General features: G+C 44.2%; 1 protein-coding gene across 3 annotated transcripts in view; it reads right to left on the bottom strand.

The window, feature by feature from the left end:
• Window positions 1–2,516: 2,516 nt before the first annotated feature.
• Window positions 2,517–13,555, bottom strand: part of DBF4B (DBF4 zinc finger B) — a 109,161-nt gene continuing 98,122 nt past the window's right edge. For all 3 annotated transcript variants that reach the window (XM_029573477.1, XM_029573476.1, XM_029573473.1), the window contains exons 11-12: window positions 7,364–7,488; window positions 2,517–5,706 (exon numbers count right to left, since the gene is read on the bottom strand). In XM_029573477.1, coding sequence (XP_029429337.1) covers window positions 4,242–5,706; window positions 7,364–7,488 — 1,590 coding nt within the window. In that variant the 3' untranslated portion in view covers window positions 2,517–4,241. The remainder of the gene's footprint in view (window positions 5,707–7,363; window positions 7,489–13,555) is intronic.

Raw genomic sequence — 13,555 nt, 5'->3', positions numbered from 1 at the left:
GATCTGTGCGCATGGCTCGACTGTGCGCACGGATCGAAGTGGCGAACCGGGCGGCGAGCAGAACAAAATGGTGTCGGCGACCACGCGGACAATATGGCGACCACCACAGGGGATTCCACGTAGGAGGACCCTTGGATCTAACCGGGGTCTAGCCCTGCTAGGGCAGATCAACCCGGTGGCACTGGTCCCGGCCGGCAACCTGTGTGACTCCTCGAGCTTCAGAGACTGGAGTCTTTAAAGAAGATTTCTACCTTACCTTGTCTCGGCGCTTCCCGGTGGTCTCCAGCTGCAGGGGTAGAGGGGGCAATAGCTTCACCACCGCCTCTCAGCCACACTCGAAATCTGGGGCTAGGTCCGGCGGCCGAGGCTTACCTCAGAGGGATCGCGGAAATCACCTCGGGAATTCTCAACTGGGGGAGGGCCCGAGGGTGTCACCACAGGAGAGCGGGGCTCGTCTGTAGAGATAGGATTTCTTATTTTGGGTTTTCTCCAGTGAATTTACTCCAACGCTGTGAGAGCGTGCAGGTAGTCTCTAACTGTTATGGAGACGGAAAATACTGGAGAGCTGCACTTCCTGCAGGGGTATATGTACTAGGGCTGACGTCAGATTGAAATCTGATCAGTCTCCAACTGCTATCAGGAGTACACTATACCCATTGGTCCTGAGTCCATCTGCAACACGCTAGAAAATTAAAGTTTATGCTGATAACACAGCTAATTTTTCCAATCAATGCCCTTATAGCTACAGTGTGTAAGACTATGGCCAATTATATTTCTGCTGTGAAGCAGCGGCTTACTCAACATGACTTAACACAATCTTGCCAAAACCAAAGCCTTATGGCAAAGTCGACAACCTCTTCTTTCTAATCCTCTGTATATTATCGTGGAAAATACGCCTCTTGTGTTCACCTCTGTAATGCAGGACCTGGGTTTTTTATTGGATTCTGCATCTGGTTTAAAGCTTCGAGCTGTAGTTAAGTCAACATTTTTCAAGTTTCGGGCTCTCCATCCCTTAAAATATCTCCTACCTGTTTCTGATTTTAGATCAGTAGTACAAGCGTTTATTTTGACCACACTAGACTACTGCTATTCTTTATATTATATGCAGGGTTACCAAACTACATGATTGGGGCACTTATCACATAACGCAACCGCACGTTTAATCACTTCCTGTCCTCTTAGGGACCACATCGCCTCTGCAACTCTGCCAACTTCACTGGCTTCCTGTTTACAGATTCAGTTCAAGCTAATGACTTTAGTCTACAAAGCCCTTTATGCTGATGGTCCAGTCTTTTTGGTCAACTGGTGAGGTATGTCCCTCAGTGCTCTCTATGATCTGCAGACAAAGGCCTACTTATTGTCCTTACTTTTAAAACATGTCACCTCCAGACAGTTCATGCCAGGGTTTTTGCAGTCACTGGTCTCATTCTGTGGAATGAGTTACCTATGAAGCTGAGAAACCTGACTATAAATCCTTTAGTAAGCAGCTGAAAGCACATTTTTCTTTTGTAGGTTTTTTCTTTTTTTCAGATGGACATGTGTTCTGTTTTGTTTTATGATTATTGCGATGATGCTTTTTGTAACATGATATTGTATAGCCTGTGTTGTATTGTTAACTGCTTAGCACAGTTTTCTGTTATAGGCAGTATAAAAAAACCTGTAAATAAAATAATCCTGCTGCAGGGCCTCAACTTTTCGTTCCTGTCAAATATATTACCTCTGTAACGAGCCATGGTGCGACCATGCCTTGAGTATTGTGCGCAGTTCTGGTCACATCTCAATAAAAAGACACAGCAGAACTAGAAAAGGGGCATAGGACGGTAACAAATACAACTGAAAATGGGACAAGTTTATAAAATCATGAGTGGGGTGGAACAGGTAAATAAATAGATTTTAAATAAATCGTAGAAAATACTTTGACACTCAGATGTGGTTGACTAGCATAGCAGGGTTTAAAAGATTTGAATAAGTGACTGGAGGAAAATTTCATAACACATTGGCAGCCAGATAAAGAAAGTTATTGCCATCCCTGGGAGCAAGAGCCAGGAATTAGATTTACTTTATGGGTTCTGCTGGGTACCTACGAGCTGGACGGGTCACTGTCAGACAGGATACTGGGCTCGATAGGACCTTGGTCTGACCCAGCATTACACTTTTTATATTCTTATGAGTGTTTTTGGAGTTGCCCTTTCCCTCACCTCTCTTTGGTGCTTCCAGCTCACTCAGCAGCGGAGCTGGGATCTCACAGCAGGAGCCTTCAGTTTCAACCACCTGGGGCTGTTCCCCATGCCAACTCACTCTGCCGTCGTGGCAATAGTTCTCAGCCATGCACCAGTTTACTCCCAGAACCCTACCAATGGGGGGAGGGAGGGGTGCCACTGCCCCCCCCCCCCTGCAGGAGTTACAAGCGCAATCTCCGCAGCAACCCCAGCCATGGCAGAGGAAGACCCCAGCTGGGGATTGGACCAGAGACCCTCTGGATGGCAACGTGACTGCCATTGAGCTGGCCTAGTATATGTGCTTCCGACACTGTACAAGGATGTCCCATCTGTTTGCCATTAAAAAGGTTTAATTCTAAAGAGACATCAGTTTCCCTGCCAGTGCACTACTTATGGACACAAATCAAATAAGATTGCAACTGAGAGACAATGTTCAACATGCTTCCTTCACCTCATCAGTTCTTGCAACAAAAACGTGCTGCCCTCCCTCCTCGATTTATAGGGAGGAAGCAGCCCTCATTACTAATTAAAGCTGTATAAAAGTTAATTCCATTTTACAGGATGTTTGCTCCAGTAGACCCAATCTCAGGTGCTGAACAGAAATTAACATACAACAAAGATCATCCTTTTATTTCCTAAAAAGTTAGACATTTTAGATTGGAAACAGAGCATTTGTCAGCTCCTATATAAATATATACAGCTTCTAATGGGAAAGCGGCACAGTAAAAACGTAGCAACACATTTGAACATGAAGCATATGCGATAACTATTTTTAAAAGATTTAAAAAAATAGAGAGAAAAAAAAAAAGGGACACAGACCATCTAAAGCCAGGAAAAACAAACAGTTTAGAGATCAATCAATAGTAAGGCTCCATTTCCAGGTTAATGGTACTGGAGATGGGTCTCTGGGGATGCAGAGAAATCGAATTTAATGGAAGAGGCAAGTGCTGGGAAGTTAGCTGCTTATGCCTCACTCTCTCCTTCATTCCCTCCCCTGTCTTCATCGCAGGGGCTGCTACAATTTGTTTATTATGGAAAAGAGATGCAAGGCTGGGCTTGTGAACCGAGTGGAAAGCACAAAGCTCTTTTCTTCCCCAAGTTAGACCTCAGGAACACCAGGCCCAGAACTTGAGCTGCTGCCAGATCAGATCTCCAGCTGCTGGTAGGAGGTACTGGGGCATGGAAGGCAGCAGTAGCTCCTTTAGCATCAGTGCAGAAAAGATGGCTTATGGCAATTAAAGACCACAAACCAGATAACACTTTTTTAATGGAAGAAAATTGCTCTAAAATGGCTCAATAGCTGCCTTCACTCTGAAAATATTTAGTCTATAGCAACAGGAAGCTGTTCCCTACATGAGCCCAAAAAGCAAGTAACCCTTCCCCTACTTCAAACATTCAAATTTGTGTCCTCAGAGGACTCAAATACAAGACTATCAAATCACAGGACTCTATTTAAAAACAAAATTAAAGATAGCATTAGATTAATAATTTCCCCAAAGTCTGCGGGCAATGGACAGTGGTTTCCTTTGTTAATGAGTCTTGCTTGTGTGTAACGTGAAAAGCCTCATTCCTAAAACAGCTGGAAATGCGAGACGCCAAGCATCTGTCAGCAAACTTTTCTTCACAGAAAGGGTGGTGGACACAGAACGCTTTTCCAGAAAAGGTGGCAAAGACAGAAATGGTCTTGGAATTCAAAAAGAGTTGGTGTAAATACAAACAATCCCAAGTGACTAGTGATGGGGCAAAATAAAAAAAAATAGGGGTAAGCTGCACAGAGCGGCAGTCACCCCCCATAATGGGCAGACTGGCTGGAGCATTAACTATGATACGATGATCACTTCGTCCTCCCCATCAGCTTACAGTGCAGGTGGTTTCTTGCACACCACTCCCTCCTCACACTTTGAAGCATGGTGTATCTGTGGGTGTTGAGGGGGGGGGGGGGGGGGGGGGAAAGCACCAGAGACCCCTGTAGTGAGATACGAGACCCTCAGCGTTCTTTGGGAATTGCACTTGGTGCAGTTTCTAACTGGTGTAGTGGTCAAAGCAAGTATCAAACAGGGTGAAAGGAATGCCCTCAATCTCCGTCCGACAGTTTGTAAGACTCTTCTCTTTGCCTGCCCAGTCTTGCTCCGACCTTTGCTTCAGGACAGAACAGAGATGGGACTCATAGCTGCTGTCTTGCACGCTGATGCAGGTACGCCTGAGGACTTCCGCATGCAAGTTCTGCTCTTTGGTGGAATGCATTTGGTCAAGCCTGGATAGGACCTGAGTGTCCCATTCAGATTCTGAGGAGAAACTCTCCCTCACAATCATGCTTGTGCCAGTCACCAAAAGTGTTTCAGTTCTTGGTTGGTCCGTTGCAACCAACTCCTGTTCATTGCAATCCGTGCAGGAGGGCAAAGGCAGGCAGCTCTGGTCTGTAAAGTGGGCTCCTTTTACAAAGTTGGTGTCAGCATAAGGCTTCAATTCCATGTTCTGCAACTCCTGGACAGCAACTGGACCATTAGCATTAAGGCCTATAAAGAACGGATGACCAAGCAAAGTACCATTTGTGCTATACATAAAACTCAAGTTAGCCTTTACAGGTTTGCCTTTTACAAACGTTGTCCTTTTACAGGCCATCTCATAATCCTGCTCATTTGCTGTCAGTTCTACGGTCATTTTCTGCTGGTTAGACACAGAGAGTCCTCCATTTTCTGGATCTTGACCGTGATCAGTTGAAATTGGTTGCGTTGTCACAGTTGAAACTGATGAGGAAGAGGAGCAAAGCCTTTTGTGATCTGGTAAAACACATCTTGTTTCTTGCACAGAAGGTGGAGCGTTGGTATTCATCCTTTCCATATCCCACATCTCATATGAATGAGTGGCATCACAGCCAGCTAATTTTATAGAGTCACAGACACGAACTACCAGATCTGGGCTGTTGGATCGCTTTCGTTTCTTGGCTGGGAGCATTATTTCATAAAGTTCATTACTGTTAAGACTCTTGGCTTTGTGATCAGGGGCTATGCCCAGCATTGAAGAGCAGTTCTCCATAGGACTGGCTCTAGTGAGTTCAGTGCCATTAGGAAGGGAAATCTTTGAGGTCAGGTCTTTCTTGTCCTCACTGTGACTGGAAACAGTCAGTTCTTTATCACAAAGTCCCCTTTGCTCTTTCCCAACCTCCAATACTGCAAAATCTAAAATTTCTGGTAAAGAAATGTCACCTTGAGCTTCAGGCTGGTCAATAGCACAAGACAATTCCCATGCACAAGGAAAGGACTGGTTAATGTGGTTGACCTTTCCTAGGGTTGCTGCCATTGCCAGCTGTGCAGCATGGTTTGCAGAATGCTCTGGTCCTGAGCACTCATGCATTTCACATCTTTTGGTTTTATGGGGCTTCCAATATTCCAGTTCTGAAGACAAAGCAGTTTCTGTGTCCTTTGCATGTCTTTTCTCATGTTCCGAATCCTGAGCCAAGCAGGTCTTGACAGAATGATCCAATAACCTAGGGAAATGGAAACACGGAATTACCACATAAGCTTCCCATATTTAAATGTCCATATGAGGAGCGCAAAAAGTGCATGTTTCAGCAACAATATAAACCAGCATTGTACTGATCTGATTTTCTGGTCCGTTGAAATCAAAATGCAAAACAAGATATAAATTTGCAAAGGGCAGTAGTTTCCACAAAGCAAACCTAGCACATCTCACACAAACAGCATTCTAAAAACATTTATGTAAGTCATACAGAGTTGCAGAAGTCATTGGCTATGAGCTGGAAGGACAGCAGCAAGGTCAAGTGACTTGCTGAAGATTAAACAGGAGGATGGATTTCCAAGTTGTACAGCTCTGCTCTACCCCCCGCCCCCCCCCTTGTCCCAAGAGATATCAAAAAGTAGAATTGTCATATTATGCACTTCATTTCCTCTTTGGTCCATGTTCCAAATTAAAGGAATGCAGTTCAATGTTATTCTCCAATAGCTTGAGAAGGCAAAGCATTTTAACTGGAAGAGTTGCTAACGATGGACTATCAGGCCACCCCATACCTCTATCACAGATATTTTAGTGCAATATCGGGGCATTTGCATAGGACAACTGGACTACTAGTTGACCTGCCTCAAGCTGCAGCCATGCAAGGTCCATGTCAAAAAGATTTAGGAGACTTACTGAAATCCAGATGTTTGAGCACCAGTGAAGTTGTAAATACTGGCCAGACTCTACCAATGCCTTATATTAGTAATTATACCCCTCCCCCCCCAAAAAAAAAACAACCCCAAACAAAACTATTCTTTGCTCTTAATATGCTTTCATAGACTGCTAAGCTTCCTGCCCTTTGGGTATTGCAGTCTGTGGAGATATATGGTATCAATCTACAACATGAGTAGGTAATTCTAGGCCTCAAGTGCTGCTAAGAGGTCTGGTTTTCAGGATATCTGCAATGAATATGCATGAGGTTTGCACACTGTGGAAGCAGTGAATCCAAAATATCTCATGCATATTTATTGTGGATATCTTGAAAAGCAGACCTATTGGCAGTACCTGAGAACCGGAGTTGCCCATCAAGAAACCCAAGCTGACAAACACCCCCCACAAACACCCCCACAAAATCCACCCCCACCTGGGAAGACTGCAGCCTCCAAGGCTTCCTAATGCAGCCTCACAAACTGGCACCCTGCCCCAACTTTCATCCCACCTCACCCTCATGGGACTGCAGCCTCAGGGCATTCTGCATCAGCACTAGGACGCCAGCCAATCTCACCATTAGCTTTGGTCACGGTGAAAGGTTTAAGATCGCTATCTGAGGTAAAGCATCTGCCGTCAGCAGTTTCCAAGTTACATGGCAGTTGTGTTAGACCTGCCTTTATTTAAAATTTATAAAGATCAAAGTCCCTGAAAAGAGCTGAAGAGAAAAATTCTCAAACTTGGAGAAACACACGAGATAGGCTTTAGCACAAAAAGATATATTTCCTTCTTTACCATATTAGTATTTGTCTATACACTTTCCTCACTAACTTCAGAACCTGTAAGTTCTATGGCATTTTGATCCACATTGTTTTTTTAATATGCTAAAAAGTAGACTACAATGGAGGTGTGACTATACTGCTATTATGGTAATTAATAAGCAATAGTAGCTTGTGATCCTTGGGAAAGGATGGATTTACCTGGAGGAAGACGATGCCACTGGGAGCTCAACAAAGCAATTGCTGAACTGGGAGATGAGGTCATCAACTGGCACGTACTGGGATGCGTCCTGAGCAAAGCGTTGGTGTGGCTCACCGTGAAGATGCTGAAAGAAAAACCAACGGCACAGTGCTCAGCAAGGCATCAACCCAATTGCACCAAAAACCTCAGGCAACTGCACGAAACAGAACCACTCAAGGAAAAGTATAAGAGAACCCTCTTTTGGATAAAACCAGACATAGCAAACCCAGCTGCATGTGCTGGATTTAATTCAAACAGAGGTTTAGGATAAAATAGCAACGCGCACTAGGGAGATATACTCTGGTGTTACATGGAAGGAGGAGAAAGCAAAATTGCTTACCTTGTAATAGGTGTTATCCCAGGACATCAGGATGTAGTCCTCACATATGGGTGACATCATCAGATGGAGCCCTGGTACGGAAAACCTCTGTCAAGAGTTTCTAGAAACTTTTGGCTGGTACTGTGGGCCTACTGAGCATGCCCAGCATGCCATGATATTCTCAGCCACAGGGGTCTCCCTTCAGTCTCATTTGTAGCAGTATGCGTGAGCTAAAAAATTTTAAAAAAAAATAAAACGTATCGGACCCAACTCAGAGGGGAGGTGGGTAGGTTCTGTGAGGACTACATCCTGCTGTCCTGGGATAACACCTATTACAAGGTAAGCAATTTTGCTTTATCCCAGGACAAGCAGGATGATAATCCTCACATATGGGTGATTAGCAAGCTACAGGTTGAGTCATTCTTATATTATACCAACAGCATACAAGCATACAAATTGATGGTGTACTGCTGGAAAAAATGAGGTAGCCTGAAAATCACAGCAGGATGGATGTAGAAAGAGTTGGAGTTATACTGGAAATATGTTCTTTATGACAGATTGTCCAAAGGCTGAATCTTGTCATCCTTCTTTGTCCAGACATTAATGAGCTGCAAAGGTGTGAAGGGAACTCCATGTTGTAGCTTTAAATATGTCTAGAATAGGCACTGAACGATAGTGTGCTACTGATGTAGACATAGACCTTACTGAGTGTGCTTTTACTCGCCCCTGGAGAGGAATGTTTGCTTTTTCATAACAGAATTCAATACAGTCTGCTAGCCAGTTGGAGAGAGTGTTTTCCTACCGCAACTCCTGGTTTATTTTTATCGAAAGAAACAAAGAGTTGGGTGGATTTCCTATGGACCGCTGTGCGGTTCAGGTAAAAAGCTAGTGCACGTTTACAGTCTAAGGTGTGTAAGACTCTCTCTCCCTGGTGAGAGTGAGGTCTTGGAAAGAAAGTAGGCAAGACTATTGACTGATTTAGATGAAAGTCTGTTAACACTTTTGGTAGGAATTTGGGGTGAGTCGAAGGACTACTCTGTCATGCAGGAACCTTGTGCAGGGTGAGTATGTGACGAGAGCTTGCAACTCACTGACCCTTCTAGCCGATGTAATGGCTACTAAGAAAAGTACTTTCCATATAATTTTTCTTCACAAGAGTGTAGAGGTTCGAACGGTGAGTGCATGAGCCTTGTTAGCACAAAATTTAGGTCCCATTCAGTGACCGGCAGTCGAATGGGAGGCTTAAGATGAAGTAAGCCCCTCATGAACCTACTTACTAGGGGTTGTGCTGTTATTGGAGCTTCCCCTATGGCGCTTAGGTGTACCCTTACAGAGGATGAGACCAGAATCCGACAGGTGGTATAGGTAATCTAGTAAAGAAGAAGTGGGGCAGGAGAAGGGTTCTATACCGTTTTGTGTGCACCATTTTGTAAATCTAGTCCACAAAGTGGTAGGATTTACGTGTGGAAGGCTTTCATGAAGCTACTAGAACTTGAGAGACTTGTGTTGAAAGATTAAGTGGTTGTAAAATTAAGCTTTCAACATCCAAGCTATTAGGGCAAGAGTTGTCAGGTTGGGATGATGTAACTTGCCCTGATTCTGAGTGATGAGAGTGGGCTCTGTGCCCAGGCGGATTGGTTGTGAGATCGAGAGGTCGAGGAGTATGGGAAACCACACTTGTCGAGGCCAGTACGGGGCTATGAGGATCATTGTCCTTCTGTCCTGTTGTAGCTTCACGAGAGTTTTCGCTATGAGCGGAATTGGAGGATACGCATATAGAAGACTTATGTTCCAGGGGCGAGCAAATGCATCCCTGGGGACTGTTTGTCGATGTCCGTGGAGGGAGCAGAACCTTTTCACTTTGTGGTTCAGGTTGGACGCAAAGAGGTCTATGGTTGGGCGACCCCAGCGTTGAAAGATTTTGCTCGCTACACGTGGGTCCAGCGACCATTCGTGGGGATTGAAATGTCGACTGAGATCATCCGCTAGGATGTTTTTAATGCCTGCCAGATAACTTGCTCGGAGCTGTATTGAGTGCTCTAGAGCCCAAGTCCAAATCTGTACTGCTTCTTGGCAGAGGAGATAAGAGCCTGTGCCTCCTTGCTTGTTTATGTACCACATTGCTACCGCGTTGTCTGTTTGAATCAGCACAGTCTTGTTTGAGAGGTAGTCTTTGAAGGCATAAAGGGCATATCGCATTGCTCGAAGTTCCAAGAAGTTTATCTGATACTGCTTTTCGAGCGTAGTCCACATCCCTTGTGTTTGAAGGTTGTTGACATGAGCTCCCCATCCCAGGTTGGAGGCATCTGTAGTCAGGATGACTTGTGGAGTGGCCGGTTGGAATGGGAGACCAGCTTTTAATGATTTGTCCACCAGTAAAGTGATTGGCGTAGCTGGTGGGTGATTTGAATGTTTTGTGACAATGGTTGGAAGGCTTGTAGCCATTGAGATTTCAAAGTCCACTGAGTTCTTCTCATGGCTAACTTTGCCATAGGAGTAACGTGTACTGTGGAGGCCATGTGTCCTAGTAGTACCAGAATTTGATGAGCAGATGCAAACTGGTGATGAATCGTGATGTTTGCCAGGCGAACTAAGTTGTCCGCACAGTCGCCTGGGAGGGAAGCTTTCCCTATTGTGGTGGCGAGGTCTGCTCCGATGAATGTAAGGAGTTGAGACGGTTTGATGTGGGATTTTTGATAGTTGATTAGAAAACCTAGGCGGTGCAATAGGGTTATAGTGATTTCCAAGGCAGAGACAACTCCCTGTTTGGATGGACTTCTGATGAGCCAATCGTCTAGGTATGGAAAAACATGAATACAGTGTTTCCTTAGATGTACGGCTAACACTGCCAGACATTTTGTGAATACTCGAGGTGCAGAGGCCAGCCCGAATGGAAGGACTCGATATTGGTAGTGGTTTCTTCCCACCACGAATCGTAGGTATTTGTGGTGTTGTATGGAAATTGGTATATGACCGTAAGCATCTTGAAGGTCCAGAGAACCGAGCCAATCTCCCTTTTGAAGGAATGGGATGATGGATCCCAGGGATACCATCCGAAATTTTTCTTTGTGAAGAAATTTGTTGAGATTGTGGAGGTCTAAGATAGGATGAAGGCCGCCTGTTTTCTTTGGAATGACGAAATAGCGGGAATAGAACCCTGTCCCTTGCTGAGACCGGGGAACTGGTTCGATGGCCCTGGCGATCAGCAAAGTCGAGAGTTCTACTTGGAGTTGAGGTGTGATGACTATGTTTGTCCAGAATGGAATGGGAGGAGAATGCTGGGGTATTGTCTTGAATTTTAAACGATAACCCCGATTTAGTATGGCCAATACCCATTGGTCTGTTGTGATGAGACTCCATTGGTGTTGAAAATAATGAAGCCGACCACTGACTGGTAAGGAGGGTATGGGGTTTAGAGAGAGAGGCTGCTGTTCTCTGCTTTGGTTCAAAAACCCGCTGCTGGTGTAGTTTGGGGTGGTGGCTGGGTTTTCTGCTGCTTGGTTTGATGTGGGCGTCCTCTTTGCGAGGGGCGGTATTGATGTCCTGAAGAGGTAGGTGGATAATGCCTCCTAGGTCTGTAGAAAGGGTGCCTTGTATCTCTGCGGGCTGGTCACCTGAGAGAGAATTGTTGATCCGTTGGCAGTTTGGAGAGCTGACGAAGGGTCTCATGGTGGTCTTTCAATTGAGACACCATAGCTTGAATTTTTTCACCAAAAAGGTTGTCTCCATCGCAAGGTAGATCTGCTAGACGTTCTTGGACTTCTTGTCTGAGATCCGAGGCTTTGATCCAGGCTCAATGTCTTGCATTGATTGCAGAGGCAGAGAGACGGGTTGAATTCTCAAATACGTCATACGCTGCTCTTACCTAGTGTTTCCCTGATTCTAGTCCTTTGTCCACCAACGTCGTCAAAGGTTCTTGATGTTGTTGTGGAAGGCTGTCTACAATACCTTGTACTTGTTTCCACAAGTTTCTCTGATATTGTGTCATATAGCTGGTATGCTGCTATGCGTGCTACCAGCATGGAACCTTGGTAAATCTTTTTCCCTAATGTATCCAGGAAGCGTTGGTCCTTTCCTGGTGGAACAGAGGAATGAGACTTCAGTTTTCTGGCTTTCTTTTGAGCCGATTCCACAACTATGGATTGGTGAGGTAGTTGGGGTTTTTGATGTCCTGGAGCATGCTGTACTACATAAGTGGCATCTGTTCTTTTTTTTACTGCAGGAACTGAGCAGGGGTGTTCCCACATTTGCTGCTGCAATTCCAAAAGGATTTCATGGATTGGAATAGCCATAGTTTCCTTAGGTGCATCTACGAACTGTAGTACTTCTAATACTTTATTGCCTGGTGTCTTCCTCTTAGTAATTGAAATGGTATTGTGTCTGCCATTTCTTTAATAAAACTGGAAAATGACAGATCTTCAGGTGGGAATTTTTTTCTCTCCTCTGGTGGAGAGGGTTCCGATTGCATTTCCTCTGAGTCTGTGTCCGTATCCACATCCTTCCAAGGTGTGTATGCAGGATGATGGGGAGACACACACATTAGAGAACACACAGTTCTTATAACACATCAAACACCAATCCGTGCAAACATTTTTTATTGAAACCGCATAATTAAAAAATATCTATCTAGACAATAAATACTGTCTAGCTCATACACTCATTCACAACCCTACCATTCAACCACTAAAAGGTCACATAATACATATTCTTTAACACTCACAAACATAATATAGCATATTCATCATCTAATGGAAAATATACATTGAGATTCAGCTCAAGATTTCAATAAACATCTCTATAATGTAAACAGTGTTATGTGCAGATATTATAATTTGTCCTATCAAGAATTCAATAAATTACACCGTCAAAGAATTTTTGCACCGCTGAACATCCAATATGTCTCACCACTTGGAAACAGTCACATTCAATGGACTCATCCTATTTCAAAACGTAGAATCTGCACAAAACGTAGAATCGGCACAAAAAATTCTTTAACGGTGTAATTTGTTGAATTCTTGATAGGACAAACTATAATATCTGCACATAACACTGTTTACATTATAGAGATGTTTATTGAAATCTTGAGCTGAATCTCAATGTATATTTTCCATTAGATGATGAATATGCTATATTATGTTTGTGAGTGTTAAAGAATATGTATTATGTGACCTTTTAGTGGTTGAATGGTAGGGTTGTGAATGAGTGTATGAGCTAGATAGTATTTATTGTCTAGATAGATATTTTTTAATTATGTGGTCTCAATAAAAAATGTTTGCACGGATTGCTGTGTTATAAGAACTGTGTGTTCTCTAATGTGTATGTCACTGTATAGGTATAGAGAACCTATTGAATTATTTACCCTCAGTGAGTATTACCTGGATGACAGGGAGAGTCAGGATCATCTGAAGGCAGATGGTGTTTTGCCTTAAACATAGCTTTTGTTGGTATGTTTTTTGGAAGTTTTGGCAATGAGGGCATCGATGGGGAATCGATAGGCCTCGATGGAAATAGATGTCTTGTATCCCCCGAGGGACCTGGATGTATTGGCATCGATGGATCTGAGGGATGCATCGAGGGTTCCTTTGGAAATCTGCGATGGAGTCCCGATGGACCTGGGGCAAAATCAGAGTCTTCTCCTTCGATGATCCGTGGACCGGAATAGTTGGAGTCATCAGTGGCATTGATGGAATCGGTGCCGGTGCAGTAGGAAACGCCTCTATTAAGGCATCGAGCCTATTCAGCAAAGGCTGAAACACGGATTGATCCGCTACCGATACCGGTGTCTGTGTCATTGTCGGAGGCTGCAGGTTCCGTAAAGCCTCGACGACCGCCT

This window comes from Rhinatrema bivittatum, chromosome 12, assembly GCF_901001135.1.
Source record: "Rhinatrema bivittatum chromosome 12, aRhiBiv1.1, whole genome shotgun sequence".
NCBI classification, from domain to species: domain Eukaryota; kingdom Metazoa; phylum Chordata; class Amphibia; order Gymnophiona; family Rhinatrematidae; genus Rhinatrema; species Rhinatrema bivittatum.
Note: the sequence above shows the minus strand (reverse complement) of the source record. Positions and strands in the feature narration are given on the sequence as shown.